The sequence below is a fragment of the Mustela lutreola genome, chromosome 5, assembly GCF_030435805.1.
Source record: "Mustela lutreola isolate mMusLut2 chromosome 5, mMusLut2.pri, whole genome shotgun sequence".
In the NCBI taxonomy this organism is placed as follows: Eukaryota; Metazoa; Chordata; class Mammalia; order Carnivora; family Mustelidae; genus Mustela; species Mustela lutreola.
In genome coordinates this window covers 132359142-132386123 of record NC_081294.1, presented here as the reverse complement: position 1 = coordinate 132386123, position 26982 = coordinate 132359142, and the positions used below count along the sequence as shown (strand labels likewise).

Sequence of the window (26982 nt, the reverse complement as noted above, 5' to 3'; positions counted from 1 at the left end):
GGATGCAAGGAATGGTTCGACATACACAAATCGATCAACATGAAACATCACATAATAGAATGAAAAAATATGATTATCTCAATAAATGTGGAAAAAGCATTAAAAATTCAATATCCACTTATGCTTAAAAACTTTTAACAAAGTGGCTATAGAGAAAATGTATCTCAACATATTAAAGGCCATATATGACAAGCCCATAGCTAATATCATACTCAGTGGTGAAAAACTGAAAAGTTTTTCCTGTAAGATCAGGAGTAAGATAAGGATGTCCACTTTTGCCATTTTTATTCAACTTAGTATTGGAAGTCCTAGTCAGAGCAATTATGAAAGACAAAGAAATAAAAGGTACCCCAAATAGAGAGCGGTGAAACTGTTACTATTTGCAGATGACATATCACATACAGAAAATCCAAAAGAAGTCATCAAAAAATTGTTAAAACTAATGAATTCAGCAATGTTGCAGAATACAAAATCAATGCACAAAAATCTGCTTTCTATGCATTAATAATGAAGTATCAGAAAGAGAAGAAAATATCATTCACAATTATATCAAAAGTAATAAAATGCCTGAAAATAAATCTAACCAAGGAAGTAAAAGATCTATATCCTGAAAACTACAAGGCATTAAGGCAAAAAATTGAAAAAGATATAAATAAATGGAAAAATATTCCATGCTCATGGATTGAAAGAACTAATATTACTAAAATGTCTATACTACCTAAAGTAATACATAGATTTAATGCAATCCCTATCAAAATCCCAAGGGCATTTTTCTCAGAAGTAGAACAAACCATATTAAAATTTGTATGGAGCCACAAAAGACCATGTATAGCTAAGGCAGGCTTGAAAAAGAACAACAAAGCTGAAGAGATCTCGGTCCCTAGTTTCAAACTCCATTACAAAGCTATACTATCAAAACAGTATGTTACTGGCATAAAAAGACACGTTGATCAATGGAAAGAATGAAGAGCCCAGAAATAAACCCACACATATACTGTCAATTAACTTATGACAAAGGAGCCAAGAATATACAATAGGGAAAGCATAGTTTCTTCAGTAAACAGTGCTGGGAAAACTGGATATTCACACATAAAAGAATGAAAATAGATCATTATCTTATACCACACACAAAAATAAACTTGGAATGGACTGAAAACATAAACATAAAACCTGAAATCATAAAATCTAGAAGAAAACAAGTAGTAAATTCTTCAAAATAAGCCTGGGTGATGATTTTTTAATCTGACACCAAAATAAAAGCAACGAAAGCAAAAATAACTAGTGAGATTACATCAAATTATAAACCTTCTGCCAAGCAAAACCATCACCAAGTGAAAATATGACCTACAGAATAGAAAAAAAAAACTGCGAACTGTGCGTCTGATAAGGGTTAATATCCAGAATATATAAAGAACTCAAAAAAGGTCAATAACAAAATCTCAAATAATCCAATTTAAAAATGAGTAAAAGATCTCAATAACCTTTTCTCTAAAGAAGATGTATGAATGGCCAATAGGTACATGAGAAGATGATCAACATCACCAGTTAGCAGGGAAATGAAAATCAAACCCACAATGAGGTACTACCTCAGGACTGTTAGGATAGGCATTATTAAAAAGAAGAAATAACAAGGCTTGATGAGGAGGTAGAGAAAAGAGAATCCTGTGACTGTGGATGAGAATGTGAATTGTTGCAACCACTATAAAACAGCATGGGGGTTCTTCATAAATTTAAAAATAGAACTACCATGTGTTCAGCAATTCTGTCTGGGTATTTATCTGAAGAAAATAAAAACACAAACTTGAAAAGATACATGCACTCTCAATTTTGTTGCAGCATTACTTACAATAGCTAAGATATGGAAACAATCTAAGTGCCCATTTGTGGGTGAACAGATAAAGAATTTTTGACATATATACATAAAATGGAATATTATTCAGCCATAAAAAAGGAAATCCTGCCATTTGTGACAACATGCATGGACCTTGAGGGCATTATACTAAGTTAAATATGTCAGACAAAGAAAGAGAAATACTGTATGAACTTCACTTATATGTGGAGACTAAAAACAAAACATAGCAAAGCCAAGCAATAAACCAAACTCAAAGAAAAAGGGAACAGGGGAGCCTGAGTGGCTCAGTGGGTTGAGCATCAGACTTGATTTTGGCTCAGGCCATGATCTCAGGATCATGGGATCAAGCAGCAGGTCAGGCTCTGTGCTCAGTGGAAAGCCCGTTTCTCTCTTTCTCTTCTCCCTCTCTCCCTCTGCACAGACCCCCCATCCCACCCACAGCTTCTGCACGCTCTCACTCTCTCTAAATGAATAAATAAAATCTCTAATAAAAAGAAAGAAAGGGTGGGTGCTTGGGTGGTAGCATTGTCAAGGGCTCAGATCATAGTCTGGAGGTGCTGGAATGGAGCCCCACACATCTGGCTCCCTGCTTAGCCTGCTTCTCTTTCCCCTCTGTCTGCTACTCCTCCTGCTTGTGCACTCTCTCTCTTTCTCTGTCAAATAAATAAATAAATAAACAAACAAACAGACAAAGTCTTTTAAAAACAGGAAAAAACCTTCTAATTAAAAAAGAAAAGAAAAAAAAGAGAAAAAGGGACCAGATTTGAGGTTAGTGGAGAAAGGGAATGGGGAAAGGGAAACAGGAGAGAGGTGGTCAGAAGGTACAAACTTCCAGTTACAAGGTAAATAAGTGAGTACAGCATGGCGCCTATGGGTAACACTGCTGTGTGATAAATATTAAAGTTGTTGTAAGAGTAAACTCTAGGAGTTCTCATAAAAGGCAAAAGCTTTACTTGTTTTGCTTTCTCTTTTTATTATATCTACATTCAGATAATGGATGCTAAACAATTTACAGTGGCAATCATTTCACAATATATGTAAGTCAAAATATTATGCTAAACACCTTAAACTTACAAAGTGCTGTGTTTCAATTATATCTTGATAAAACTGAAAGGAGAAGAAAGAAGGCAAAGACAGCTGGCTTGTCCCACTCAGAGGTGCACTAGTAATAAACAGCTTGTGGAGTGGGTAGACTGTAGTGGCTCTAGCTCACTGCCCTGGCAAAGCACTAACTTCTCTCAGCCCCAGGCTCAGTAAGCATAACTATGGCCAAGCAATAACCACCAAAGAGGATTCTGGTAAGAATTCGGAATTTAGGGGGCGCCTGGGTGGCTCAGTGGGTTAAGCCGCTGCCTTCGGCTTAGGTCATGGTCTCAAGGTCCTGGGATCGAGTCCCGCATCGGGCTCTCTGCTCAGCAGGGAGCCTGCTTCCTCCTCTCTCTCTCTGCCTGCCTCTTTGCCTACTTGTAATCTCTCTCCGTCAAATAAATAAATAAAATCTTAAAAAAAAAAAAAAAAGAATTCGGAATTTAGTACAGTGCTGGACACACAGAACGCCAAACTCAAAATATATTTTTCTGGTGCTTACTAATATTGTTACTGCTATTAAACTGAACTTCCCCCCTGACTTGCAGTTTGAGAACAATGTTGCAGCAGAAGGTTATGAAAAGGGTGTGTACCAGTGACTTGCAGGTAGACACAAGGCAGCCATTCAGATGACCACTAAAATTATCACAAAAAATCTAATGCTATGAGAGTAAAAAAATATAATAAGATAACACAAGTTACTTTATTAGAGCGCACTAACAAAATTGTTCAGTCTAATGTGATATATAACTAATGCTGTACTTAACATATAATAGATTGTCACTATTCTGTTACTTGATAGAAGGGTGTCTAGTTTCTGAAATTTTATTGATCTCTGTCGTCAGCTCTGCTCTCTGTCCCTTTCCTTGTCTATCTTCTTCCTGATATGCAATGTGGCTTATGTGGGGATTTAAGTCCTTAACCCCCAAAACCCAAAACAGCCACAAAGGAAAATAACGCTATACATAATCCATGTAGGAACTTACCTAGGTGCTATAAAGGTTCCAACTAAAAAGACCTCATCTTTGGAAAGTTACATACTGATTAAAAACTGAAAGGTAATGTCAAAGAGGGTATATATTGCTGAAATAGCTCCCAAATTATTTTTCTATGATTCTTTTCTTAAAATACATTATAAAATAAAAATGCTTACAAACAGTATTATGCTCATAGATAATATGCCAATAAGATATGAAGAATCTCAGGTAACTATTTTGTAACAAGGGAAGCAATATTTTAAACTGGAAAAGATAAAATTCTTCCTTATTACAAATTATATTTATAGTAAGTTCCAACCATGATTAGTTTCCAATCATGATTAGTTTAGATGTTTCTAGGTGGTGAATAGCCAGCCACATGTTAAAAATGCTAAGCAAACACCAGTTTCAAGCTATTTTTAGTCAAGGAATTGTCTAGAAGGTAGTATTAAAAAGTTAGGTACTTTTATTATATTTTTGGCTATAATTTATAGATCAGTTTTACAGCCAGGTATAATATACTAGGCTTCCATAAAAACAGAAAAATGGCAAGCAACAGTGTTAATGGAACAGCTAGATTTTCCAACATTAAATTTTTCCTAAGTCTTAACTAATCAGGATTTTTGAAATTGCCTTTGCTTTAAGAAAGACCAAGGTAAGAGAGGTGAGAGATGATGAGAAATGAGAGGCAGACTGAATGATTTGTCAAGGGGACTACACAGAGGAGACACAGAAAAAGTTAGAACACTAATCATACACATAGCATTGTGATGCCTAAAAACTGATTTTAGTTAAATTAAAAATATATGGTTCAGATAAAAATTCAATTTTATATATATATATGTATATATATATATACACACACACACACACACACACATACATATGGAAAGAGAGACAGACAGACAAAGAAAGACAGAGGGAAAGAATACTAAGGACAAGTCATCAACTCATTAATCTTGTCTCTGTTTATACTTCCAGAGCATCGTCGTGTGTTTTGAAGTTCTATGTTAATGAAGTTCTATGACATTAAGTTCTGTGTTAATGAAGTCCTATGACATTAAGAGAGAGGTGAGAGATGTTAATATCAGTGAATATTTAGCACATTAAATTAAAATTTGCCCCCATTTTACATCTCTTAATCTATAACATACTGTATCTGCAGTAGAGTTTTAGGTCAGTGAGTTCAGTTTATACTCAACAGAACACATAAATCCCAAGGTTTATTTACGTTGAACTACTGTTAAAAGCTGGAGCAGCACATTCTGGGAACTGTTCAACAATCTAAGTTTATACTTGCCTTTGGATTATATAAAATAACTTCAATGTCCATTCTACAATGTAAATTGCAGCTGTCTAAAAAAATGAAGTGAAACAGATCAAATCTTTCATCTACCACACTTAACAGTGTTTATATCCTTAGCAATTTAGGTATTATTCAAATACAAAAACCCATATGGCTCATCTTGTTGAAATGGATGACACATGTACCTCAACATTATCTTGGAAATACAAGGACATTTTGAAAGGTGCTTGACATCAACATCTTTCCTTTTGGCAAAAACCGTCATCTTCCCCGGAATATTGCCAAAAACCATCCTAACTTGGACTAGAAAACTACTCTTCAGAGCTTAATCATTTCCCACCTCAACTGTTAAAATTAAACTCTTCATAAATCTATCTTCAGTACACTCAGGGGGTGTAAACAGTTCAGCCAAATTATTTCCTCCTCTAACCTTGTCTTATATACTCTGGTTTTCCATACATCCCAACACATCTCAGAAACTGTTATTTTATTCATTCCTCTCCATCTCTGACAGGTTTTAAGCTCTCTGAAGAGCACTTCTACTCCAAACCACCTACTCAGTATCCACTTGTCTTCTAACTTTGACTTGTCTATATCCTGTGATAAATTTCAGAGTTTCAACTGTGATTTGGCTTGAACTACTTTCTAAACTCTTTCCTATTACAAATACGTTTTTTTTTAATTGCATCTCAATCATATTTCTTTGCATATTTATGGTTAACTTCAGACAAAATGTTTGGTCCACTGAAAGCTGCTATCTGACATTCTACTGTGTTTGCATATTTATTTTCTACAAATGTAAAATTTTAATATTTAAAGATATGAAGGAAAAATTTACTGACCGACACATTAATAGCACTCTTGTGTTAAAATGTAATTGTTTGGTAATGCTCTAGTAGGAAGAAAAAGAAATGAATGCCTCAGATTAATTTTTAATTAGTTCATTAACATTTGTACTGAACAATCTCAGCCTAAACAAGTAACCACCAATGCTTTGAAAATACTAACAGTTTTCAAAGGTTGGATATTGTTTACTTTTAAGTATCTAGGCACTATAAGAATCTGATAGCTCACTGAACTGAAAATGCAAACTACACTTAATGTTAGTCCCAGCTCAGATGAATTTAGTAGCAGGTAGTATTTACTAAGAATTTAGAAAGTGCTGGGAACTGTGCCCCCATTTGTTACTTATATTATTTCATTTAATTTTGGAAACATTATTATTCTCACCTTCATTTTATAAGTAAAGATGTTGAGGCTTACAGAAATTCAGTAACTTTCCTAAAGTCACACAGCTAAAAGTAATGAGTAGAAATATAAATTTATAGATGGCTCCAAAACCACAGCAATCATATTTACACTGACAAAAGTCACTCTGAAGTACCCAGCTTCCAAATCAGAGTGAGAGTGTCCTTTGAATCCCACTGAGCATTTCTTTTACTGTAATGTTATAGTGACTAACAAGAGGACAGCTGTTACATATCGGCTGTGATAACTGATCACTGAGAAGTCTCCAATACTTTGGGGGTATTTTTCCCACTGAGCTTTCTTAAACAGTCCTCTCAAGAAAGCCTGACTATAATCAAGCATACTCGGATGATATTAAAATTTGGTAAAAAGTGACACTATATAGAGATAAGGCTATTTTCTGATAGTCTTATTCATAAAGACTTAAATCTCTATTATTAAGAGTAAGGTATGGGGTTTAGTTGGTCATTTATAGAATCACCTCTTATATAGGCCTGCTTTTATATAAAATACTGTTGAAGCCTTCTGGGAAGCACGGGCTTCCCAAGGACTGAATAGCCTTTCTAGAGAAATCTTTTAAGTTCAGACTGGATGCTGCCTGGGGGCAGGGACATGAAGTTGGGAAATATTCATGAGTTTTATAACATATCTATTTAGATAGTCTAACAGCAGAATTTACCTAAAGTTTATCTCCACGTGAGTAAACATAATGTACAAAAATTTTTCCTAAAGCACTCTCTGTGGTAGCAGATGACTAGAAAAACAATCATAAAGCAGGGCATAAACATACGCAGGGCCAGAAAAAAGGCTTTTCATGGTGTTTCCTATGTACTCTTTGAAAGTAAAGAAGTTATTCCACCACCACCAACAGAACTGTATCGGGAATGAAACTGAAAGCTGCTTATCCTGACTGGTGAGGGCCCTTCATCATCCTCTCCTTCTTAGCTTTCCAACCTTATCTCCAGTCTCACCATGCCTCAGTCACACTACCCTCCCTCCTGTTTCTCAAACACAAAAGCCATTCCCATGGACATCTTTTGCACTTGCTGTTCTGTGCCTTTCCCCAGCCATTTGCAGAGGAAGATTATTTTTACCTTTCAGGTTTTAACACAGATGTCACTCTTCCTCAGGTCTCTAAAATAATTTAGGTGCCACCTATTACCAATTCAGAGCAAAATCTTTTCCTATAGCAAAGTCTGCAATAATAGGTTTATTTGCAATTATTTTTTAAATGTATATCTCTCCCACCACTGAATTCAATGAAGGAAGATATCACTGATGTATTTTTCACCGATGTTTATGGCATTGGAACATAGTTGGTGCTCAGTAAGTGTTTATCAAATAGCGTAATTAATCCAAAGCTCATAACAAATGGTTTATGAAGAATGACAAACCCCAAAGAATGAGAGATATATTTCTAAGTTTCAAAGTCACTTAATCCAGGATGATACATGTTTCTGGTAAAGATAGTCATTTGAGGGGGTATTTTTTTTTTTTGAAGAATTAATCTACTCAAATTACTGCCTCACTAGCTTAGAAATTCCAATTTTAAAAGAACTGACTCTTAAAAATAAGTAATCTCTATGACCTAATATTTATAAATTGCATATATGATTACCTATTCTTTATATTTAAAAAACACATTGAAAGATGTAAAAAACTACAGCCAGGTATCAAAGCTTTTCATTCTATTCAACACATGAGAGACGGTAACTATAAGAAGGGTTTCTTAATTTTAATAGCAAAGTTAAAAAATATATGGAGCTCCAACCACTTGCTGGTAGTAAATATCATTTTTAGAAGATAGCTTTTGGGGCACCTGGGTGGCTCAGTGGCTTAAGCCTCTGCCTTCACCTCAGGTCATGATCCCAGGGTTCGAGCTCCACATCGGGCTCTCTGCTCAGCAGGAAGCCTGCTTCCTCCCTCTCTCTGCCTGGTTCTCTGTCTACTTGTGATCTCTGTCTGTCAAAAAAATAAATAAAATCTTAAAAAAAAAAAAAAAGGAGATAGCTTTTTTTGGAAGTCTTTATCAAAGACTTGAAAATGTTCCCAATACTGATGCATAAGAGATGGAAAAAAGGAAAATCAAAGCAAAATAAACCAAAAATCTTAAAACCCAGGTGCTAACCTGAAAATATTTAATATATGTAATCCCTTGAGATACAAAATTATTAAAGATGCTACATGAAGTCATTTCTTAATCCTTGTTTGCTACAGAAAACCTGTCATCCTGAATGCAGATATTGTCAAATATAATACTGTTTTCTCAAGTTTAACACAGAAGAATTTAGGCAAACTTCTTTCTAGCAAAAGTTACATTTTCTAAGTATATTTATCAGACACTCCATCTCAGGCCCAGCTGTGTCAGATACTGAATCATATTCTTCTTGGTATTGAAATTCATGCCCATAAATAGGTACCAGTGACAATCTACTTCAGTTTTAAAGAGAAGGACAAATGAAGGCAAATACAGAACAGGAAAGTTCCACATACATAAAACCTTGTTATGACAGTTTCAAATATTATGTTCATATTTTCAATGACAAGAGGCTATACAATGTTTAATATAAAGTGCAATCTCTCAAGATGAATTTGTGAAGATGTTTTATGTTACACAGCATCTGAAAACCTAGTAAAGGAAAAAAGGATACCTAAATGAGAAGAGAGATATTAAATATGACCAGAAAACCAGTGAAGAAATGAGAAAAGAAAAATGCATAATGGATTTTCAAAAGTAATTAATTTGGCTGGACATAAAATGAGCATTTAACAAGAAGATTGATTTCATCCTCAAAGTTTATTCAAATTTATGAAGGGACAAAAAGAGAAGGCAAAACTACATGCATTCCCATTCGCTTGACACAACCAAAGACATGTGGCCCAGAGAACCTCAAAGATACTCCGTATTTTCCAAGAAATTTGTCATAAACATGAAGCTCTCTTTAGATCAGTTACCCTTGAAAGCTGGTAAGATAGCAAGAATCCAGCAAGCGCAGTTCAAAGTAATGAGGACAAGAGGACTGCTGAATTTGAAATAGTCATTCCTGCGATCTATAAGGCTTCGCAGGATTTGAACCCCATTGCTTCTTGAACCTCATCTGCTACTATAGTCCCCTACCCCGATTTCATCCCCACTGCTCTTCCTGCAGCTCTCAAGTCTGGAATGCCCAATCTCCAGATGTCTATGGAGCCTGCCCTCCCCCTTTCATCAGCTTTGACTCATGTGCTCCGCCCTTACCAAACCTTCCCTGGATACTTTCTCTAGGACTTCAGCTTCTCCTTCAACCACCCCTCCCCTTTAAGCTTCATTTGTTTCATGCCACTCAACATAATACACATTTTACTTATTTATCCAACACATTGCTTCCCTCACTAAAATGTAAGCTTCATGAGAAGGGGATTGGGCTTTTTGTGGAGTCTACTGGTCTGTTTTCTTCGCGGATGAACAGTCAGTACCTAGCATACGTACTAGGCATGCAGTAACCACTGGTTGAGTGTGAATGAATAACCTAAAAAAGCCTAGATTTAAACGAGTGGCTATGAACAGAATGATACACCTTCTCAAATGTTAATGCATAATGTTTTCATTTCTTCCACCAATTTAAGAAAAGCCCAGTGTGTGTCTGGCTATTGTTTCTGAACACAAAGAGTAACTTACAACTAGAAAGGGATAAAATTTACACACTACAGTAAGGAGATAGCATTGCAGTATTTTTGGCTAATGCTCACAAGATGCATTTGTTTACGTTCTCCATACAATAGTCTAAATATTTACAGCATATTACAATAGTCTAAATATTACAATATTTCTACTGGAAGTAGAAAAAAGCAAATTTTCACTTTTCAACTTTCATTATAAATAAAATAAGTATTTTTTAGGAACTTTGACTCAACCAGTTTTCAGCTGTCTTTTAACCTTGGAAAAATAGTTTGTGCTCTTTATTGTTTTAATAACTGTTTTCCTTACAACCCTAATAATTGGAAAAAATGTACTAATAGCTTTCAGATTCATATTCCTCAGATAAGTTATAGGGGAAAACCTATTTATTTGTAAAGATGAGACATTAGATGTAAATTTTCATTTTTATTTCAGTTGAATTCTCCAGTATTATTAGTCCTGATCATACTTCTAACATTTGCATCAAATATAAGTAGGCTTTGACATTAAAGCAATTTTTATTTTATTTTATTGATTTATTTAAGAGAGAGAAAGAGCATTAGCAAGAGGGAGAGGGAGGAGCAGACTTACCATGGGGCAGCGAGCCCAACACACCTCAATACTAAGATGTTGGGATCCTGATCTGAGTGGAAGGCAGACTCTGAACTGAATGACTTACCCAGGGGCCCCAAATTTTCTGACTTAGCATATTACTTTGAAATTTACCTGAGAATCTTAATACTTTGCCATGAATAGTAACAAAAACTTAAAATCGATAAATAACAACAAAAAAGTTAATGGTATCAGTCCCTTAAAGAATAGTTTATTCATGTGGAAGGATGCATATGTACTCATTACTCCTACACCTCCCTTTCCATCACTAAGAAACTTCTATTACCATACAGTCACTTTAAAAACCAAATCTAAGACAAAAATATATTTCAGAACATGCTTTGTCTTGCTCACCAGGCAATATGCCTCTTTGCAAAAGGTACTTATAGGTATTGGTGCCATCAGATGCTTACAAGATAAAAAAAATCTGAGTAATATTGCTCAGAGATACACAATGCATCTATGGCTCAAATGAACCATGAAAACTTATTGTTATAACATGGAATCCTTTTGCTCATTTCACTGATGAAAAGGAAAATCTCTGTACTTCTTTAGAGTTACTCAAGCCAAAAGGTGATATAGTAGTAAAGAGTTATTTTATTTCAGGTTTATTTTCTTATATTCTTTGTCTTGGCATCTCCTGAGGGAAAGAATACCCACTATTAGAAGAAAGTGATAAACTTGAAAAACAATAGGAAAATGCCAATACCGTCTGTGTAGTTATCAATTCATGTCATGTGTAACTAAAGTAACTAATTTCAAAGGATGCTACTGCTTTTAGCATCTGAAGAAATGGCCAGTTTAAATTATTCCATCTGTATTTGCTTTGGGATATTAGGCAGCAAATGAAACACAGGGGCAAACCAACCTATCATTTGGCTGGGAAAGAAATACCAATTTGAAGATGCTATCTTTTCAAACTGTTTTGGCAGTGCTTTAAATTATACCAAACTATTATCTATAATATAAAATGGCAACAGAGAGTATTTATTTTGTTCTTCATTAATGTAATAGGCTTGAATTAGAAATAAATGCCTAAGTTTAGAAACATCAGTTAACATTTAAAAGAAAAGTTACTCATTCTCCAAAACTGAAATTTACAAAGCACTAATTTTTACACTCAGATACATACTAAAGTTATTTTAAAAGAGTACTTTGTTAACAACTGCAAATATAAATCCACAAAATTAGGTTTTTCTAATTTATATTAAATTAGAAGTAAATTTTTATATTAAATAAAAATTGGGTTTTTATTAACAAAAAATTTCAGGCACTGAGTTGGCATCTTATAATTTTTAGTAAAAAAAATATTAATTTGAGAGTTACTATGTTTTCTTTTCCCTTCAGTTCAAAACTGCTGTGAAGTCATACTGGCCATGTGCCAGATGTATGTAAGGCAAAATACCAACTCAGACTTTGAGGGCTCCCCTTTAGTGGATGTCAGGAACCATATCCCTTAATCATTTCTGGGGACAAGTTACCCTTGCTACATTTATGATGAGTGAAAGAAACAACTGCTAGTCAAGTATCCAGAACCTTTGTTCCTTCCCAAGAAAGCAGGAACTCTCATTTTCCAGTGACTACCATAAAAACCTTCCAAAGCTGTGATGTCATGTACCTGAAATTGGTTCTGTTAAAATCACATACAGATAGGGGCACCTAGGTGACTCAGTTGGTTAAACAATGGTCTCAGTTTCAGCTGGGGTCATCTCCAGGGTGGTGAGATAAAGTCCATGTATGGGGTTCCAGGCTCAGTGGGGAGTCTGCTTGAGGATTCTCTCTCCCTCTGCTTACCCCCACTCACATGCACACATTCTCTCTCTCAAATAAATAAAAATTTTAAAAAACCCCACCAAAATCACATATATAAAATGTCATTATGAGTCAGACAGGTAAAAGGTTTATTTCCTAAAAAATTTAACATCCCAGCAAAAATTAGTGAAATTACCCATAGAAATTATCATCTGAAGTGATTTATTTTTAAAGATTTTATCTATTTATTTTACTTATATTTTTAATTTTTTATTTTTTATAAACATATATTTTTATCCCCAGGGGTACAGGTCTGTGAATCACCAGGTTTACACACTTCACAGCACTCACCAAAGCACATACCCTCCCCAATGTCCATAATCTCACCCCCTTCCCCCAAACCCCCTCCCCCCAGCAACCCTCAGTTTGTTTTGTGAGATTAAGAGTCACTTATGGTTTGTCTCCCTCCCAATCCCATCTTGTTTCATTTATTCTTCTCCTACCCACTTAAGCCCCCATGTTGCATCACCACTTCCTCATATCAGGGAGATCATATTTATTTTACTTATTTTTAAAGATTTTATTTATTTGAGAGAGAGAGAACATAAGTAGGGGTGGGGGAGAAGCAGACTCCCACTGAGCAGGGAGCCAGATGCTCAGTGCTCTGTGTTCCATCCCAGGACCCTGAGATCATGACCAGAGCAGACATTTACCCAACTCAGACACCCAGAGCCCTCCATTTATTTATTTTGGAGAAAGAAGGGGAGAGAGAAAGAGCGCACACATGTGAACAGGGGGTGGGAGAGGAAGAGGGAGAAAGAATCTGGAGCACACGCTGTGCTGAGTGCAGACCCTGAGACCACGCCCCGATCTGAAACCAAGAGTTTCAACCCCACAACTAAATTAAAAGAAATTTTGATGATGAAAATATTTCAACTGAGAGGTTAAACATATTTAGAAGACCAAAAAAAAAAAAAATCATGTTGTGATTTCTACATCAAAAATCTCTAGACCATATAAACTATAGGAGCTCAATTTTTTAAAAAAGATTTTATTTATTTATTTCAGAGAGAGACAGAAAGTGCATGAGCATGGGCAGGGGCAGGGAGGGGGTTGTGCAGAGAGAGAAGCAGAATCTTGTCCCAGGACCCTGAGATCATGACCTGAGCCGAATGTGACCACTTAACTGACTGAGCCCCCCAGGCACCCCTATGAACTCATTTTTTAAACATGTTATAGAGGGGAGATATATTTTGATGTTATCTAAAACCTGGTTAAAAAAAAAAAAAACTTTAATAATTCTGAAAGTTTCAAATCCATAAGTCATTTTAAAATGAAGATAAATTTGAAGACCCCTAAAGGGCAGGATCTGTGTGAGCTAAGGCATGCACCAGATAATTTATTATTTGATTCCAGAAAGTTCTGAATTCAGAGAGAATACCAGATCAGAAAGAAGGGGGCAATTACAAGTCTTTAGTAAAAGGAGGTGGAGACGGACATTTTCTAGGGCTTACTAAAATTAATCTCCTATACTCAGTATCTGCAGAAACATTGTTACATTTAGAGGTTAAGGTGCTTCATCTTCTCTTTAGCCAGGAATTGGTGGCAGCCCTAATTTAACCACATATATGAAAATAAATGATAGCTGCCTGGACCATAAATATTAAGTTATGCTTGTCACTTTAAAACTTTCTCTCATAATTTCCTTCTATTTTTAAAAAAGATTTATTTATTTTTAGAGAGAAAGAGAGTGTGAGTGGGAGTGGCAGAGGGTGAGGAAGAGAATCCCAAGCAGACTCCTTGCTGAGCACGGAGCCCTATATAGGGCTGGAACTCATGACCCTGAGATCATGACCTGAGCCAAAATCAAGAGTCAGGCACTTAACTGACTGAGGAACCTAGGAGCCCCTCATTTCAATTTCTAAGTAATAAACATGTTTGTAAAATAAAATGGAGAGGATTTTTTTTAGCATATTAGAGCTTTTTGTTTTTGTTTTTAGTTTTTCCTAGTGCCATTTAGAATTGCCTTTTGTTTGATTTTACTTATCCAGCAACCTATGAGCAAGTGAGTAAATAAAGTATTTGTAATTCAAGAGACGATTCGAATGAAGACAGGATCATCTTGGAGTATTCACTTTAAACTTGAATCCTCAAATGCTTCTAATCTCTTTAAACATTACTCTGGTTCAAGTAGATTTCGGATTTATGATTTCAAAGGGCTCAGTTATCTGACGAGAACAGGAGCATATTACGTCTCTGCATAATACAGTTTTGAAATGGCATGCACATTAGACACTAAGCATTTATTAAATCTTGCTTTAACCTACCAGTTTTCTAAATCTTCCCTTTACAGCTTGATTCCCAGCAGAGAAAAAAGTAACTCAAACAAAAATTTTCCTGTTTACTGCAATAAGCTATTTACTTATCTGTGCACAAGGTTGAGAAATTATGGAAGAGGGATTAATGTATTTTCCCATAGGAGACCTTGCATAGACGGTTAGCTTAAATTTTCATTTGTATTTTCAATTCATGTAAGGATTACATATTTTGACCCACTTATAAATTGAATGACATAACAAAATAGAGTACTATTTTCTTACTTGCTATTTAACTCATGCTGACAAGCCACTTTCAGCTTCCTGAACTTAATTTAGCTTATTTGTAAATGAAGATAACAATACAGCCTGATAGAACAAATGAACTAATATTAAAGTGCTTTGACAACTATAAAATATTGTGTAAGAATGTATATTATACTACTTTTATATAAACGAAAATGAAAACTAGCTGGTTATTTCCTCATCACACCTTTCATAAAGAGAGGAAAAAATGGAAAGATACTATCTTGAAGTAGTCTGAGAACTGAGATTTCAAACTTAAGAAACATTTTCCTAACAACTAAAATAATACAGGTTAGTACTAAAATTCAGAGGTTATCTAATCTAATCACTTGAGTTTTACATAATAAGGAAAGATTCTTGAAAGCTAAATATAAAACATATCAACAGAACAGTCACACATGATGGTGGAAAGAGAAGAATTGAAAACTTACGTTATATTTCTCAATTTGTTCTCAATCATTGCTGGCTAGAACATCTAGGGTTAGTAGTAGAGTTAGGGGCAGGAGCAAGGGCAGGTTTAGAGTTTGGGTCAGTTTTGGCTAGATTATAGCAGAGATTTTAATCAATCACCTTTTTCTTTTATCCAACTGGAAAATAATAAAATTTATGATGACGAGAACACAAAGTGGTCATGTGTGAAGTGCTACACAATATAGAGAGATACAGAATGTGTATATATGTTTTTACATAAAGTCATAGTACATTACACCTTACAACAACCCTATTAATTTTACTTAACCGGCAAGAAAACCAAGGCATAGAAGAATTATGTCGGTTGAGCAAGGTCACACAACACTGCCTGGCTCTTGGGCTTTTTTATTTTTTAAAAAGCCGTACTAAAGTTCAGTTTTTGTAAATAAAATTTGTCCAACTTAATGTACAACTCAATGAGTTTTGACAATTTTACAAGTGTGCACTGTCACCACAATCCAGCGGAGACATTTTCATCATGTCAAAAAAAACTCTCTCATACCAGTAAACAGCTGGCCTTTAAATAACAGGGTTTAGAAGCATCCCACTGGAAAATCCACTATGGATTTCCCAAAAACTGCTAACAACCTACTATTGAGCAGAAGCCTTAATAATAATTGGTTGATTAAAATATTTTACGTGTTATATGTATCATATGCTGTAGTTTTACAATAAAGCTAGAGAAAAAACTTAAGATCATAAGAAAAATATGTTTACATACTATAAAAAATCTGCATAATAAATGGACGCACAAAGTACAAACCCAGGTTGTTCAAGAACTAAGTGTATAGTCAATCCCATGAGAACCCCCAGCCCTAAAAAACCATAAATCCCCTTTACTTATAGATGTCTTTCTGGGCATTTCATAGAAATGGAATCATAACAACATGCAGTCTCCGACATCGGACTTGTTTCAATTAGCATATGGTTTTAGAGGCTCCTGTATACAGCACTGTGTATTACCTCATTTCTCTGTATTGCCTAATAGTATCTTTTGTTGGGATAGACTACGTTGTAAATTGGTTTATCAGTTAATGGACATTTAGGTTATTTCTACTTTTCAGCTATTATAAATAATGCTGCTATGAACATCTGCATACAGTTCTACTGACAAATATTTTCAATTCTCTTGGGTAAATACCTAGGATCAAAACAGTTTACATGGAAAATTTATGTGTAACTTTTTGAGAAACTTTCTGAGAAATAGCCAAAGTGGCTGTTATTTTACATTCCAGCAGTAATGTACGAGGAATTTGGTTTTCTTCACACTCTCACTAATACTTGCCAGAATTCAAGAGCTCCACCACTACCCTCTTTGGCCTCTTACTGACCATGCATGTGTCACAGAATGTTGGACAGGAAAGAGGAAGGAGCTAAGTGAATACAGAAGTAAGGAAGACAAAGATCCTTACACTTTCAAAGACAACCACATCTATTCCAACTGATGAACCTATACTGACACATCAGTGCCCTCTAAGGTCCACAGTTTACATTATGATTCACTCTTGGTTTGTACATTCTATGAATTGGGACAAAAATAAATGGCATGTATTCACTGTTATATGTGGTAATTTCAGTATCTTAAACTCTCCTGTGTTCTGCCTGTTCAGCCCTATCTCCTCCATAACCCCTGGCAACCCATGAACTTTTAACTCCCTCTATGATTTTCCCTTTTCTAGAATGCCATCTGTTTGGAATCATACAGAATGTACATGGATATTCTCAGCAGCTTCACTTGTAGTTGCCCAACAACTCAAAAGTCTATTAACTGAATAGATAAATTGGTATATTCCTTTGAGGTAACTCTACTCAGCAATAAAAAGGAATGATCTATTTTTTTTTTTTTTTTTTTTTTTTTTTTTTTTTTTTTTTTAAAGATTTTATTTATTTATTTGACAGAGAGAAATCACAAGTAGATGGAGAGGCAGGCAGAGAGAGAGAGAGGGAAGCAGGCTCCCTGCTGAGCAGAGAGCCCGATGCGGGACTCGATCCCAGGACCCTGAGATCATGACCTGAGCCGAAGGCAGCGGCTTAACCCACTGAGCCACCCAGGCGCCCAGGAATGATCTATTGATACACATTACAAAATGGATGAATCTCAAAATTATGCTAAATAAAAGAAACCAGCAGAAAAAATATATAGACTATATGATTCCATTTATATTGAACTCTAGAAATACAAACTCACATAGAGTGAACAGAAGGCAAATCAGTGGTTGACTGGGACAGGAGTAAAGAAGGTATGCATAAGTTAATACAGAGATAATAAAGTATCATATATAAAATGTTATTATATCAAAGTGTTTTCCAAAAAGAATAAATGAAAAATTACACTGATTAAAAATTAGATATTTAAGGGGCTACTGGGTGGCTCAGTCAGTTAAATATCCGACTCTTGATTTCTGCTCAGGTCATGATCTCAGTGTTGTGAGATTGAGCGTTGGGCTCCACACTGATCCTGGAGCCTGCTTAAGATTTAAGATTCTCTCTCTCCCTCCTCCTCTCCCCTCCTCCCCCAACTCATGCATGCACACATTCTCTCGCTCTCAAAAAAAAAAAAAAATTAAAATGAGATATTTGATAGCCATTTTCTCAAATAATGAAGCAAGCAACCACTGATGTGCCATCTGTTCACTCTTCTTTTTTTCTCATCTGGTTTCTTTCATTTAGCATAATTTTGAGATTCATCCATTTTGTAAAGTATATCAATAGTTCATTCCTTTTTATTGCTGAAAAAATTCAAGGGGGAGAAAACAAACCCTGGAAGTTTTTGTTGTCAGTGATAAAAATCTAAGCTTTCAAGTGAAAATTAAAGTTTTGGAAAACATGCATTTGTCATCATGAACTTGATAGCTTCTCATTACTTGTCTAATAAGACTATGATGACATTAAGAAATGTCATCTTTTGATGTTGTATAATGATTTAGGTCACTCTTTGAGGACCTGCATAACCTGGTCACCTGATATATCCCAAATGATGAAGCATGATGCTACAAAATCATACACAGATAAAAGATATATTCAATTCCAAGTTCATGGGGTGCCTGGGTGACTCAGTCAGTTAAGCAACTGTCCTCAACTCAGGTCATGATTCCAGGGTCCAGGGATAGAGCCCCACATCGAGATCCCTGCTCCCTCTCCCCCTGCTTATCCACACACAAACAAACACTCTCTCTCTTTCAAGAAAAATAATCTTTTAAAAAGTGCAAGTTCAACTAATGGAGTTAGCATATTAGAGTATGAAAAGTTCATCAAAGTGGTTTCAGATTCCATGCTGCAACTAATGCCTGAAAAAATTTAGCAAAATCTATTGTGCTAAGGCAGATTTTGAATATGGCCTCCCAAAAACGATCTACCTTAAGCCCTGGAACATGTGAACATGATTAGATATCACCTCCCTAATTATTTGTCATACGGCACAGGTGACCTAAAGATGGGAAACTGACCATGGGAGCTTAATCAAATCACATGAGATCTTTCAAAAAAGGATATTCTCTAGCTGGTAATAGAAGAGGAAGTTAAAATAAGAATACTTGAAAGATGTGACATGCTGGGTCTGAAGATGGAGACACCATGGGAAAAGGAAAAAAGGTGAGGTGGGAAATGCCTTCAGCTGACAGCAAGCAAAAAGAGAGAACCTTAGACCATTTCTCAGCTGCATGGAACAGAATTCTGCCACTAACCAATAGGAGGTTGGTAGTGAATTCCTCCAGTGACTCCAGAGAAGAACTTAGCCTGAAATCCTGATTTTTGGCTTTATGATATCCTGAGCAGATAACACAATCAAGATTGCCTATGTTTGTATTCTGCAGAACTATGAGGTAATAAATGGATATGGATTAAAGCTGTCGGGTTGTGATCATCTGCTACACAGCAAAAGAAAGCTAATACATTTACTATAAGTCAAAATGCACATTAACTTGCACCCAACAATCTCATTGCTAAAAATTTACCCTATATAGTTCAAAATGCTTCTTAATATCCAAATATATTAATTCAGCATCATTTGTAAAAAAACAAAACAAAACTATATATATAAACAGAAACAACCAAAGTATCCGTAACTAGAAGATTGATTAAAATTACACAAATCTATAAAATGGAATGCTCTGAAACTATTACAAAGAAAAGATAGAACTATATGGATGAATATGAAACAATGAAACTCTAAGTTATATTAATAAGAAAAAAGACCTGAAAAGTATTAGAGTATGTCTCTATAATTAAATTTAAAGAACGTGCATAAAAATCAGGTATTTGTATTAAATATTTTCTTTGAAACACACATACACACATAAACACACACACACAATTAGATAATAATTAACTTTGGAAAGGCTTAGATTACTGAGTGGGAAATTTTTACTTTTAATTTTCTTTCATTACATTTTCAGTTTTCTAATGTAGTTCATTATTCTCATTCCTTTAAAAATTATCAATACAGGTTATTAGTGTCAGGTAAACATTTCCCTGCCTCTCCTGCAAAGCTATCTTCTTTTGTTCAATTTGTACCTACTCTCTGGTATTTGTCATCCACCCTTCCTAAGACCAAAATCACCTCTCCTTACCAACTCTGCCCCACCTTTCAAATCTAAGTTTCTCAGTTACATCCCTTATTAACTGGGGACTTCATTTGCACTAATCTGACTATTTATATGTATATAGTATCATTTGGTTAAAACTGTAGCTATTCAATTATTTTTTTTAAATTTTAGACTGTAATCTATCATATTTCATAAATACATTGAAAGCTACTTTAAGGGACGGATCATAAATAGCATAAGCCATGCAAACATACAATGTACCTAACAGTGCTACCTTGATGAGGATGAAGATGACGTTGATGATCCTAAATCCTGCAGGTACATAGTATTATTAAGAACTATATTGCAATAGCAAGCAAACCAATGGGATAAAAATGAGAGCAACTATCCTTAATAGAATACTTATGTGAGCAATATTTAATGAGCAATCTATAATATCAGGTTTATTTACTGTATATTTCTAGTTAGAAATATTTTTCATGTTCCTTTAAATTTCTTTTTAAATGACCAAATACTGGTTGAAACAAATCTTTGTCAATTACTAAACACTGTATATATTTTTACCAAAATCAAATTTTACCGCTAATTATATTTTCTACCAAAAGAGGATATACAGTGAAAGAAACTTAAAAATATACTCTATCAGTCAAAAGCTATCCTTGTTTGTTGGCAAAAATGGTTAACCATAAGACCTAGAGGTGGTCAAAGTGACCAAAAAGAAATACAAGACAAATTCCTCAAAAGATTACTTTTTCTTTGGTTTGCTTATGAAAGATAGTTCATAAAGGATTTAAAACACGATGGAATTTTATATACAGCCAAACAAGAGGATGTGTGGTATTGTACCTGGAAAATAATATACAATGAACAAAATGTAAGATAGTACTACCATTGTTATAAAGTCAAACCAAGTAGACTATTTTTATAAACAGCTTTTCTAACAAAAACATACATAACTAAATTCCATGTGTAATCCCACTGTAATAATATATCTCCTCTTAAAATATATATATATATCCTCCTCTTGGATGACATTTCTAGACAACAGCAAAGTAATATAGAGTATAAAAATATCAAGCATGTGTACAGCTCTCTGTCATCAGGAAAATGTTAAACAAAATTGCTGAGAACTTTACAAGGAGAAATAAAAAAGACCAAACATATAAAAATAATAAAACATGACATTAAAATGTCATCGAAGAAACTTCTAAAATCATTACCTGGAACCAATTCCATAATGATGTAGATAGGCTGTCTTTGTGTGCAAACGCCTATAAGTTTGACAATATTGGGATGATCGTATTGCTTGAGAATTCTGGATGAGAGAAGTGTAAAAAATAGTTATCATTTAAACACTAAAGCATTAAATCGTCATGAATAGTGTGCCCAAGTAGAATATACTTTACTCAACACAATTCTCTTTTAAAACTTCAGTATGAAGCCAAAGTACGATAAATGGTGGGATGTATACAAGTTTGGATAAATATTGACAAACTACAGGTACATGAGTCAATTCTCCTTAATCCAATTAAATTTTCATATAAAAAGTACTATTCACTCTGAATACTAACAACCATGCTAAGTATGAACAACTTACTTAGTCTCAAACATGTACAACTCCCTTCAAAGTATCTCGTTTTAGCCGCTACCACAAAAGCATAATTGACAAGTATTAATGGGCCAGAAACTGTAAGCTGCTAGAGTTGCATCTTTTTGTTTTGTTCTGTTTTAGGACACACTTGATTGAAAATACCTAAATAAGAACTCAATTTGTATTGGTAAATGCTATAGACTAATCATCTCATTAAATTTTATAAAATATTATCTTGATGAACACAATCAATTTCAAAATGGTAAAAACTCAAAAGTTTTGAGGAAAGTGGCTAAAGATGAAAACTAGGTAAGTAACAGTTTCAATGTAGACTTCAGCTGAAGCAGAGGGGACTTTGCTTGGAGAAAGGCAAAATTTCATCAGAGGGCTATAAAAGTAGCACAGCTCATCCATGGCACTCCAAGCATAAGTTAAAAATAAATTATATTCCCTTATAGGCCTATTTATCCTGAATATTTGTTACCAAATTTTATTCGAGATTATCCTATTGAGATAGTTATAAATTCACTCATCTTTGAAAATGCAGTTTTCTTTCCTAAGAGAATGAAAAAAATAACCTTTGGGAGAAAGACAAACAGTTTATAAATGTTTTGTACAACTCCAACCAAAGGGGAGATAACTAAGAAAAATGCTTTAGATTGAAAATATATATTGATTTATAAGGGAAAAGATAGAGTGGGAAAAATTCTAGAGATAAGGAAATTATTGTCACCGACATCGAGCTTACAACTTTTATGAGGAATTAAAAAGGAAGTCTTAGAATGTTTGACTTTAATCCAAAATGTCATTTCTTAGGTTGGAAACTGCTTAGTAAAGAAAGTCCACAAAATAGCCAGCCTGAACTCAATATTAAGTATCTAAATATATAGCTCTCTATGGTCTATTAAAGAAACTTGGGACTTCAAGGATACAACTCTCATTTTTTACCTAGAAATTCATAATTCCACTTTAGAAAATGGGCTTTTCCACTTTAGGAAGTTTAATACTTTATTTTGTAGTAAAACAATCACAAATTAGAGAGCATGAAAATTAACTTTTTCAAAATAACATAAGATATAATCTTGTACCTTAAGAAAGCCTATGAATACCTACAAAATGTTCATAGTTCTTTTGTGAATTTCTTTTGTGATAGCATACCTTTATCATAGCATATTTTTGACCTTCCAAAAATGTACCTTTAGAAAGTTTACAACTTGATTCTATGACAATATTTAATAAATGCATCCAACTAGGTTAATACATTGTTACCAATATTCATTTTTAGATAATGAATGGAGAAATGTACATCAAAATGCTCCAACCTATGCACTTAGTTCTCTGGTTACCATCATCTTGGTCGTCTGCATTTCTCTCCTCTCTCCCCTATGTAGGAACTTCAATTTTACACACTATGCCATGATAGAAACATATATCCACATGTGCGCGCACATACACGCACCTTTCCCTTTCTCCCTTTACAACACAAATCTCTGTGTAGTCTCTTTCATTCCCATCCATGTATCCATGCATCTCAGAATGAGTGTTCATCCTTACTCTGTCCAAAACATCTTGGATTTGTTTTGTGTTGTGTTGTATATATTGGCTTTTGTTTTGTGCTGTGTTGTATATACTGGCTTTTGCCACTAACAGAACAGTGTTAACCACACGCAATACAGTGATAGCAAGTTGGAACATTAAATTTTAGCCCATCATCCTAGAAGATTAGGAAAAAAACAATGTGCAGATTTTGGAACAAATGCCCAACAATGAGTTGAAGACGAAATCTGAAGTTCTCAGAAAAGAAAGGTAACAGCTCAGTAAAGACTATCAACTGAAAACGTCTAAGGAAGGTTAGATAGATATAATTATGTGTATCTAAATATATATACATAAATTATGTATTTGTATATAGAATACAGTAATATTTTTATTATAAAGACAACCATAACATTGCATATATACATGCCTATGTATATTTTTATGTGATAAAAGCAAAAAATATTGCAGTATACCAATATTGAAGAATACACTGTTTTTTAGCATCTGGTTCTTTTGGCTGTGATTGTGTAACTAATATATAGTCTAGTTCAAAAACAAACTTTTCGTTTCTACACTGATTAAGTGCTTCCTTATCAACATTCTAAAAGTGCTTACTTCTATTCAGTAAATCATAATTTAATTCCAAACTTTACATTTAAGTTATAGTATTAACTTATAAATACATGTTGAATATAACTTTTACAAACTCACTTGGCTTCTTGTAAAAATTTAATTTTCAGTTCCTGAGGAAGATCTTCTTTACATGTTTTAACAGCAACAGCAGTTTTATCCTTTAATATGCCCTTATATACTTCACCAAAATTTCCCTGAAAATACAAACACATTTACTGTTTAGGATATAAGACAGACACATCAATCTTTGCAAAATACAAGGAAAGCACATAATAATGAGTTTTGTATTCCAAGTATTCTGTTAGCTTTATTCAGAATCCTAAGTGGAGACAAAGACTGGAAATGTTGCTCTTTCCAACCCTCCAACTTTAAAAATAGTACTCAACCCACCCACCATTTGAGAGACTGAAGCTTGAGGAAAACCAAAAAAGAAAAAAGGGAAAAAAATTCTGAGAGACTTGGATAAAAGGAGAAACTCAAAGTGAAGCCATCCGAAGTATTTAAGTTTCATGTCTCGTAGTACTCATTACCCCCAAGCTCTAAATTTTTATTAGATTAAGAAGTTATCAATTAATGTTTCAAGATAAAGCAAAGACTCCATGAGGAGACTTGGTATGGATCCCTAAAGCTGAATGTCAGTTGAAGAGTGTCAGGGAATAAGGGAGAGGCAACAGAACCAGGCAGATCAAGGACTGTCCATCTTAGAAAGGCACCGAGGAAGAGGAAGTGCTTACCCAAATGCCATGGTCACCCATGTTGAGTTTCTATCAAATGTATAAATCCCTAACCTCATGCTATGGCTCTAACCCACTTTGACTTAACATGCCTTATTTCAACTTTGGGGTCATTTGTTTTTTACTATTAATATAAAACCAAATACGACAAAGAAGATCTATAAACCTAATACAATAACTAGTTTTTAGTGTTCAAGTTTTTATGTATGTTTATATATCTTTTACATAACTATAATCCTAATATGCAAGCCTTCTAATAAGCTTCAACACTATTGTTGAGCAAGAAGTAACTGAACTAGGACTCTGCTAGTTACTGGGTTTGAGTTTAGGAGTAATGTAACTTTTTTTTAAAAAGATTTATTATTCTTATTATTATTTCATTTTTTTAGAGAGAGAGAAAGACAGAGAATGCATATGACCAGGGGGAGGGACAAAAGGAAGAGAATCTCAAGCGGATTCCTTGTGAAGTCCCCAGAACATTCCATGGGCCGAAATCAAGAGTCAGATACTGAACCAATTGAGCCACCCAGGAGCCCTGAGCAATTTAACTCTCAATCAACAGTTCAAGGTGTCCAAGTTTTATGTCATTATTAAATTTAAAATTACTAAAATATTTATTTCAATGTATATTTTTATAACTGTACATTTATTTACATCTAATTTCTGTCAGCAGAAACTTTTTAAAAATTTTTTAAATTCTAGTGTAGTTAACAGTGTTATGTTAGTTTTAGATATACAATGTAGTGCTTCAGAAATTCCACACATTACTTAGTACCCATAGCAATAAGTGTACTTTTTTTTTTTTAAGATTTTATTTCTTTATTTGTCAGAGAGAGAGAGAGAGCACAGGCAGGCAGAGTGGCAGCAGAGGCAGAGGGAGAAGCAGGCTTCCTGCCAAGCAAGAAGACCAATGTGGGACTCGATCCCAGGACACTGCGATGATGGCCTGAGTCAAAGGCAGCCACTTAACCAACTTAGTTAACTTACCAGGGGACGCCTGAGCTACCCAGGCATCCCCTGGTAAGTGTATCTTACTCCCCTTCGCCTATATCACCTATCCCCTTCTCACCTGCCTCTGGTAACCATCTGTTTGTGTTTTTACAGTTAAAAATCTGGGTTTTTTTGGATTTGCCTTTTCTTTTTCCTTTGTTCATTTGGTTTATTAAATCCCACACGTGAGTGAAATCATATGGTATTTATCTTTCTCTGATTTGCTTAGCATTATACCCTCAGGATCCATCCATGTTGTTGCAAATGGCAAGATTTCTTTTTTTTTATGGCTGAATAATATTCCACTGTATATATTTATCACATCTTCTTTATCCATTCATTAATCAATAGACACTTGGGTGGCCTCCATATCTTGGCTATTGTAAATAATGCTGCTACAACATTGGGGTGCGTGTATCCCTTTCAATTATTATTTTTGTATTCTTTGGGTAATACCAAGTAATGCGATTGCTGGATTGGAAGTTAGTTCTATTTCGGAATTCATTCATTCTGAATTCATGGTCCACCATCATCAATATTTTATTGTCATTGTATTCTTTGGCGATTCTCTTCACATTTTTGTTCTCACAAACTTGGCTCTCACCTGAGCAGTGAAATGGTGGCTGAGCTTCCTTTTGCCTTCTGAACTTAAGTTGTGATTCCCCTTTCACTTTCCCTTCTCCCACTGGCCTGGAGATGATAATAGAGTATTCAACTAGCTCCTTGTCAAACCATTTTCCGTCCTGCATTCCCAAAACCAAGCTCTGAAACCTTATAATTTCATTATATATCCACTGTCCCTTACCATAGCTAACACTACTGATTTGAAAGTATCTTCTTTTGTTTATTAACAATTTAACCCCTAGGACACAGTATTCAGGGTTACTCTTGTCTTAATTCCTGTCCATTTCAATAGACACTTAAAGTACCTTCCAATACTTCAAACCCTCAGGGTCCTCTGAACATCATTTCTCCAGTAATCTTATACTCCAACCTATTTTTTCTAGGATGATGCCTTAAACTTTGCCACTGCCAGGGCACCTGGGTGGCTCAGTGAAGTGTCTGACTCTTGATTTCAGCTCAGGTCATGATATTGATCTTTTGAGATAAAGCCCTCAATTGGTCTCCATGCCTCTGTGCTGGACATGGAGCCTGCTTAAGATTCTCTCTCTCCCTCTGCCCCTTCCCCCGCTCTAAATAAAAACAAAAGAGAACAACTTTGCCACCGCCAATAATGTAACTCCCCTGTAGTACCCATTTTATTCATCCCATCTTCTAGCTGGCTTCTACTTTTGTAGCTTACTTCCTTTAGTATCCAGACTCCAAAAATCCTTTAACTACTCAGGAACTTCCAAATCTTTAGCTCTT

The 26982-nt window shown here is 34.7% G+C and overlaps 1 protein-coding gene across 4 annotated transcripts in view; it reads right to left on the bottom strand.

Moving 5' to 3' along the window:
* Positions 1-26982, bottom strand: part of FER (FER tyrosine kinase) — a 483097-nt gene that overhangs the window by 146522 nt on the left and 309593 nt on the right. For all 4 annotated transcript variants that reach the window (XM_059175617.1, XM_059175616.1, XM_059175619.1 and 1 more), the window contains 2 exons: positions 23969-24084; positions 21348-21442 (listed from right to left, as the gene is read on the bottom strand). In XM_059175617.1, the coding sequence (XP_059031600.1) occupies positions 21348-21442; positions 23969-24084 (211 nt within the window). The remainder of the gene's footprint in view (positions 1-21347; positions 21443-23968; positions 24085-26982) is intronic.